General features: G+C 36.1%; 1 protein-coding gene across 1 annotated transcript; it reads left to right on the top strand.

Annotated features, from left to right (window-relative positions):
• Positions 1-2,492: 2,492 nt before the first annotated feature.
• Positions 2,493-4,434, top strand: LOC113340097 (phosphatidylinositol/phosphatidylcholine transfer protein SFH2-like). Its single transcript, XM_026585316.1, has 2 exons — positions 2,493-2,550; positions 3,590-4,434. The coding sequence occupies exons 1-2, from the start codon at positions 2,493-2,495 to the stop codon at positions 4,432-4,434; spliced, it is 903 nt and encodes a 300-aa protein (XP_026441101.1).
• Positions 4,435-8,394: the final 3,960 nt, after the last annotated feature.

Here is an 8,394-nt window from a genome sequence, read left to right as displayed (position 1 = left end):
CATTTTTCAAGATTCATAATACTCTCAAGAAAATTTGAGTAGGAAGATTAAGGCTCTCTCATTGTACTTGACATCTAAAACAATATCTTTTAGAGACATTACTTATCAGAGTCTGCATTATAACTGGGCTATTGTAGTTAATAGGTAGTAGCTCTCACCGTTAATAGAGGTTCTTCCTTCTTTTGAGCAGTTCTGGTTGTTTAGGATCTTGGCCATATTGACCTTGTATCCGCGATTGTGTTTTCATTGTCAACTAGAGCAGTAAATTGGAGATCCAACAACAATACGATCAAAAAACATAAAAAAAGCATTACTAGAACACAACAATACGATAGAGTCAGTGTTAGAATTCGTGCATCCCAATTGGCAATGAGTGGAGAGGCCCTAAAAGATTATAAACTGCAGGATCTTAATTTTCCATACAATGTGGGACTAATAAAGAAAGAATACATAATGGAATTGCTAATTAACAAACTTATGAGGTTGGAGTTTGGACTCCCACCGCAATTCCTCTATCATATCGTGGAGGTTTCTCCTGGTGTCACGGAGAAATCTACTGCCACGCATCAAGATTTTACGTGACACTGCTTAGGCGTGTTCTATGCTTATAGAAGTTGGACGTGTTTTGATATAACATGCATGGGAAGAATATAATTTAGTATCAAAACCATAAACTCACAGTTGAGGATCTTGTAACCGGTGAATATCACCCGTTGTTAAATTGCTGGTATTTAGCAAAAGTATATGCGAAGTGGTGGTGTGAGACCATACGGGCTTGCCACTCTGACATTCCATGCATCATTTGTGCAGACAGATCTCTCAAGAACACATTCAGCTTTTAAAGAATGGCTGATGCAACAGGGACAAACTCCAACTCTGTAGAAAAATTATAAATAAACTTCTAGTCTCTAGCTAGACAGGAAACTGTTAGGAGGTAAGAGTTCATTGCTTCATATATACATGACGTGATAACACGTCCATCCTCGTGAATTTTACTTAATGCAACCAATAACTAGCCTTTACTTAAAGTTATTTCATTGTCTGCTTATTTTAGTTTGACTATATATATTCTGGTAGTCAGTCGATGATCTATATATTTTGGATTACTCATGAAAAATATTTACGGATCCACTAAAATAAGAAAATAGAAACACAATAATGGTAAATTTCATTTCTAAATTATACTGTAAGAATGTCAAAGGGTGAATGAGAGAATAAAATTAAGGAGGCTTCATGGCAAGGGAAAGGTGATGTTTTTTTTTTTTTTTGTATTGTATTGTATTGTATTGTCATAATATGCATTCATGCATTTCTCTATCATGTCTTTTACTTTATCAAAAGCCTTAATTGTTTGTTCTCTTTTGTACTCCAAAATCCTTTTATTGTTGATATACCTTTCAAAATACTCGAAGTTGACCCAGGTGGAGAGTTTCATCAATGTCACGATTCTCATATCACAACTTGGGGAAAGCTTTTAGCTGTTACGTACACATGTGCTTGAAAACACAACTCTGAGTGAAACTTAGAGATTTTTTATTCACCTTGCTTATTTCTAATACTAAACTTTGATGTCCATCCATCAATTTACAGTTTTTTAAGGAACTCTGAGTGAAACTTAGAGATTTTTTATTCACCTTGCTTATTTCTAATACTAAACTTTGATGTCCATCCATCAATTGTACCGAGTTATTCCTTCTCCAGATCTCAAGGACATCCAGTTTCAGGGTTTGGTGTATAAGTGGAATGAGATAGAGAGTGGTATTTGATTTCTTTTGGTTGGATGGTACTCTGGGATTTTCCTGCTTTTACTGCTCCTAAGAGTCATCGGTTAACGCTCTTGATTAGAAAAATAAAAATAGCAAATCTAACCTTCATCTATTATAACACGGACTAATAATCATTCAAAAGAGAAACAAGGACTAAGAATAACATATACATGCACCTGAATTAAATGGATTCCTCTTCTCCTTCTTCTTCTTCAATAATTGACAACTCTATTTCTCCATTTTCCCTTACGTACATTCCAAAGTTTAGTGAAGCTAAGGTTTCAAAGTAACTTACAACATTAGTTGTGCGCGAATCAGGAAGATTTGGTGATCTAGTACCTCCATGTTTCAGGTCATATATATATAGTTGATAAACACCAGAAAAAAGAATCTTTCCATCTTAAAATACCACAAAAGGCTTAAATCGTAAGGGCTGCCCATATAACCACGGTTAATAACAAAACGCTTACTCCAAGATTCTCGAACTCCATACTCTTGCATTACCCATATTATAACTTGAGGTCGACGCTCACAAAGATGTTGATCAAAATAATAATCGACAATAATAACACAAAGGCACCCTTCCAACACCCCCACGCGAACACATCACCCATCATTCAAATCTTCCATGCCGGGTAGTTGTATATCACTGGAACTCTCATTGCTGATATCAAAAGAAATTATAAAATCGGAAAGAGTACTCTCTTTGTTTCCTGCACCTAACCAATGGAAAGCTCCATTGACAAGCACCCCAGATTGCCTTTGATAAAGGTTTCCGTCAGGGGTATCTTGAATTTTCTTCCAAGAATTTGATCCTAATGTATATACTAGGGTGTTTCATGAATGAAGTTGCCCAAACAAACTATAGTTACAAACTTGTAATCTTTAATTTTATGATCATAACCCAAAGCAGATTGACTAAATTCAACAAGGAAACCTGGCCTAGTTGGCGCTTTGGGTAGTTTCTTGTATTATCTTGTGGCAGGGTTCCAAAGACAAATCCATTGTTTATTAACAGCCCGAAAGTGTAAGCAAACCAAACCATTACAAGAACACCACAACTCAATAGTATGAGCTGCTGACGAAAAGATTGAACAACCTTTAAACAACATGTCATCAACACTTTTTTGATGACTTTCCCTGAATAATGTTCATAACCTGTTGAATGCACTACGTATTCGCATCTAATTTTTTCCTTATAATTAGGCGTTAGACTTATGAAATTGTCTCGTTGGAAAATAAAATTAAGGTGCATATTAGCAAAACTAGGGTTAGAGATGAGGGCATACCAATACTTGCAGAGAGATTTGCAAATAAGTAATGATTTTGTCGGTAACCTTAAAAGGATCATAATAGAGATCCACTGGAATGCTCGACATATTTCATGTACAGTAAAGTTGAAGGACTAAGAGCGAGGTTAATTTGAATCTTTGGATTGAAATATCATAGGCAAGAGACAAGGTGTTTATTTATAGACAGCTGCTTCTGATGCCGGACTAGAAATAACTTGACCATCAAGCAAACCATAACCTCTATAAAAAAAAACAAACTCCGCTTATTGGAAACCATTGCAAACAAAGAAACTCCAAAATATACTTTACTCGAGAACAAAGTAATCTCCAAAATAGAATTTTATAGTCCATCATAGATTTTGAAACAGAAAAGCACGGGAAAAAAAAATATAGGTAGGCTTCAAGAAAAAATATATATAGGTATTACCTCTCCTAGAAATACAAAAAGATCAAGAGAATTAAGTCGAAAAGATTTCTTCGTCTCTACGGTTAAAGTTAGGTTAGGTTTATGTAGAAAAAAAAATTGATTAGAGAAAAAAACTACAGCGATGGTTTCTCAAGAAGAAGCGATCAAACAGTTGTTTGATTTAGCAGAAAAACTTGAAGAACCTCTAAAGCAAAGTTTTCGGAATATGCACCAAGGATATCCAGCTGAAACTTTGGTGCGGTTTCTTAAGGCTAGAGCTTGGAATGTTCCCAAAGCACATCAGATGTTAATTGATTGTATAAATTGGAGGATGGAAAACAAGATTGATAAGATATTAATGAGACCGATAGCTCTCACTGAATTATACAAAGCTGTGCGAGACTCCCAATTATTAGGATTGTCAGGTTACACAAAAGAAGGCCTTCCTGTTTTTGCCATTGGCGTTGGAAAAAGTACATACGACAAAGGTCCGGTCGATTATTATGTCCAGTCACATATCCAGATCAATGAATATCGTGACCTAGTTGTGTTTCCTCAGCCAACAAAGAAATATGGACGCTATATTGGGACTTGTGTCAAAGTTTTCGATATGACTTGTTTAAAGCTTTCTGCGATCAGCCAGATAAAGCTACTGACCACAATAGCTACTATCGATGACCTCAATTATCCAGAAATAGCCGTGACATACTACGTTGTTAATACCCCATATGCATTTTCAAAATTATGGAAGATTGTGAAGAAACTACTGCGGGAAGAGACGCAGAGGAAAATTCAGGTGCTCAAAGGTAATGGGAAAGAAGAGTTGTTGAAAGTCATGGACTATGAATCACTCCCACATTTTTGTAGAAAAGAAGGGCGTTCCTTAGCCAGTATGGACGACTGTTTCTCCTTGGATCACGCCTTCCACCAACAGCTTTATAGTTACATCAAGCAGCAATCAGGGGCATGAGGCAAATCCGACTCAATCCATACACTATTTTAGCTGTTTAATGTTTCTTCTGTTCAGATTTTTCCTAACTGTTACTCATAAGTAGTATGCAGAACAGTTGTTAGATTAATATTACTTGATTGATCATTATACACCCTCCCCGGCTCTCTCCTCCCTCTCTCTTCTCTTTTCTCTCAACGAAAAAACCCTCCCCGGCGCTTCTTCATCTGCTCGGATCGGCTCCTTTTGGAGAAGATCTGGGAAGATCTCTTTCTTTTTTTGCTCTTGCAGTTGATAGTTTCCATTTTTGTTGTAGTATTGTACTTAGTTTCATGTATTTCGTTTGTTCTAGTTTAGTTTGTAAAAGTCTCGATCTAGTTTCTCATACTGTGAATGGCTTGTCCGGCTATTTGGTGTGGGTTTTCACTGGTTCTTCTATCTTAGTATGTTGTGTCAGTAGGGATGTAATAAATGTGGTTTGCAGTGACCAGAAGATTCACGGCGAGTTTCTCCGGAAGGGGGCTGACTTTGAAGAAACGCAAAATCATGCTTCTTCAACTAGGGAGACTGGTTGTTGGGTAATCAGTTGTTGTTATCTCTGGAAGATTCTTGATTTCTTTGCAAAATGGGTTTTTACTCTACCAACTAGGGTAAATGATTCATCTAATCCTATAATCGTTTCGGTATGTGTGATTCAATGGGTTACGGTTACGGATCTGGTGATTGTATGTCCTAAGAACGGTGACGATCTTCGTCAGAAGAATTGGTACCCCATGTGTGATCAATATTTTCCCGACGAGTCGAAAAATCCCGATGATTTTTCCAGCGAGTTGTGGAAGACGTGGATCAGAGTTTGCCTTCCAGCATATTTTCCTTGTGGAAGAAAGTTTCATCAAATCGTCAAAAAAAATATCACCGAGTTGTGGATCACGCTTCAACGATCCAAGCTCACCCGTAGGTATGCGGGGTGTTACTATTAGGTTTAGTTTTACTGCTACTGTTTTATGGATTGGTCACTAATATTGGATTCTGGTTATGGATTCTGGTTACTCGAGATTCTGGTTACGCAAGATTCTGGTCACTTATGGAAATCACTGTAAGTCACGTCATGTATGTTATTGTTTTGTCCTTGTTATAACTTTTAGAGTTAGCCCCTGGTTTATTTATTGAAAAAGAAAAGATTGATTGATCTTTATACACGTAATTCTAGTAACCGGTATTAAAAGTTTAAAACCCAGAAATTACACAATATGAACTAATCTATATCATTATAACCCAAATTTTTATGGTGACTTATGATATGCTATCGTACTTCGTGACCCCAAAATTGGCCTAAATCTACCATGTGATTAAATATTTAGCCAGTGATAACACACAGCGTCCTTAAAATGGGACAGGTAGCATCCCTGGCAATCACCGCTTAACCAGCTTGGCCTGTATTGCCCAAAGCTCCACCATCCCAACAAATCTTCAGCTCACCAATTTCCGGATCTTCCGAAGTACACTCACATGAGTAGAGTTTGTTGTATGTCTTCTATGTCCAACTCTAAAATAGTTTAGCATGCGCAAATCTTCTATTGAATTATGCATGTAACCCTTCATACAACTAGAGCTATCTCTAGTTACCCAAAGACGGCGTAGGGTTAAAATTGATAACAAAGCGTCAAGGAGGCACATGAGTACCAAAGAGTGGAGTTAACCTTATTCAAACAACGCTACTGTCAGATTTTGCCATTACAATAAGCTTATATTTGAGAAGGATTATACTTTAAAACTGATGGAGATGTGGCTTAGGAAGCTAGAACTTAGTTACTTGGACAAAAGCTGCGAGTCATTCTTTACATATCAATTTCTTCATTCTGTTTTAGAGGGAAACAACTTTTTTTGTTTTGGTAGTCTTTTCTTTCATCTTTTTTCGCTTCTTCTGGTAAATATTGTCGTTTCTGTATATTCATTCTTTTTTAAACCCAACTTTAATTAAAAAGACAAAGATATAGGTGAGAGTGATCCTAGTTAGTAATTCGAAATTCGGCAAACGTATGGAATGACAAACGTACGATTATTATACGTTTTTTAAAAATCAAATTCGGTCAACAGGACGTGATTCGTCAGTAATTCGGAACGGCATACGTACGTGTATAATTCGATTATAAATGTGAGTTCGGCTCTAAAAAATCAGTATCTATATATGATTAATAATTAGTATTTATTAGGTCATAGCTTAATTTTTATGCATATGTGTGAGTTATTTAAAGAAAAAAAAACTTAATATGATGGTATTAATAATATACAACATTAGTCGTCCAAGAGGACGTGGTATAGTCGTTTAGATGCTTGGTTAGTGAGTTTGAGATCTCTCTCACCTTCACCTTCAAATCTCTTCTATCATTCGTGAACTTACTAACTACGAGAATGACACCAAGGTTACAAAAAAAAAGAGAGAGAAAGGAAAAGAAAATAGGGAGCAACTCATAAACCTTGAAAAAAAACAAAACATAAAACATACAACAGTTCTCCAAAGAAACTAAGTTCTCCATAAAATAAAAGAAACCCATATTTCTAAATCCTCATTTTCATCCTGAACCATTTTTGACATCATCAATTTGCTCATTATAGTAAGATTCGGTGTCAAAGTCTCCCAAGTAATCATCATCCTCAAACAAAGGCTTTTTCATCTTTGAATGAGATCTTGCATTCTCCGACCTACACATAGATCTCATCTTAGGATGGTCAAAAATACCTAATAACTTGTTAAAAACGATTTGGGTATCTATTTCCAATTGAGAAAGTTACAGACTTAGCTTCATAATCTTGATTCAAATTTTAGGTATTGAGCAGCTAGACTTTAAAAACAACAAAGGTGGATTCAGAACTGACCGAGTAAAAAAATGTTAGCTTGCATTGTTTCTTCTTTTTTTTCCAGACTGTAACTCGGCTCAAACCTAGTTGATCTAGAAGAACCACAACAAAATCCACCATTTCTAAATCAGAAACAACATTGACCTCTTTGCGACTGGGGTTTCCGCTGACCTCTTCTACTCTTCTTTGTATTTTCTGATTATCCAGCCAATTTGAATTCATCTCTAAATTTGCAATATTAAAATCCCAATCTAGGATGCTAGCTGAAGGGGTTCAAATACTTAATTAATAGGTGCTTGCGTATGTTAATCACCTATGTCCATTGATTTCTCTTGTTAGCCTTGTTAGTCATTACAAAGTAGACCCACCTCAAGTGAATAAGAAAAGCGCTTCACAAAATAACACAGAACTTTGCTATATTTCAAACTTGCATTACCACTATCTAAGATGAGCTACCTAATAAATGTGGAATGAATGCAATTGTAACTTCTAACAGGAATAGCCGACTTAGCTCCGTGGTAGAGCACATGACTTTGAGAAGAAGAACTTCTGACAGAACTTCAATTTGCTGTTTTAGTTAGTCTGGCGGTGCGTAGTAGGCATGGATGCAATGTATGGCTCCCAAATTTGTTGTGGTCGCTTAGGTACTAGTGCTAAACCGTTGCAACGTGCGTCAAAACAGCGAAGAATATGTATACAAGATATAAACGCACGCCTTTCAATTGTATTCGAGTCTTGCTTCTCTTTTGGTTTCTTTGCTTTTTAATTGGATAATTCCGAAAGCTTCTGTAGCTTGGTTTCTACTTGCAAAACAATTGTCATTCTTTTTTTCTTATGATTCTAATACATAAGATTGTTCAAACTCGCAATTTATAAGAGAGATGGTCCAATATATGCATAGAATCGAAGAAAACTGACATAGTTCTTTATAGTTTTGCTACTTTACAACTCAATATTGTTCCCTTTTTACTAAAGAAAATTCAATCACGAATTAAATCTTATAATAATAATCTCGAGCTTGATTCTTCCGCTAGAATATTGCAATTCGACGAAGCCCGAATTTAGGATGTCTTTTAGAGATTACTTTCTCTGGTTTTTGTAGCCGGCGAAAGAAAAGAGAAT

Source organism: Papaver somniferum, unplaced genomic scaffold (assembly GCF_003573695.1).
Source record: "Papaver somniferum cultivar HN1 unplaced genomic scaffold, ASM357369v1 unplaced-scaffold_21, whole genome shotgun sequence".
NCBI classification, from domain to species: domain Eukaryota; kingdom Viridiplantae; phylum Streptophyta; class Magnoliopsida; order Ranunculales; family Papaveraceae; genus Papaver; species Papaver somniferum.
Note: the sequence above shows the minus strand (reverse complement) of the source record. Positions and strands in the feature narration are given on the sequence as shown.

Excerpts from the sequence above, each read along its gene's own strand:
- LOC113340097 (XM_026585316.1), top strand. The coding sequence starts at position 2,493 with ATGGAAAGCTCCATTGACAAGCACCCCAGATTGCCTTTGATAAAGGTT. Across the intron at positions 2,551-3,589 it reads GATAAAGGTTTCCGTCAGGG|AGAAAAAAACTACAGCGATG; the intron begins GTATCTTGAATT and ends AAAATTGATTAG.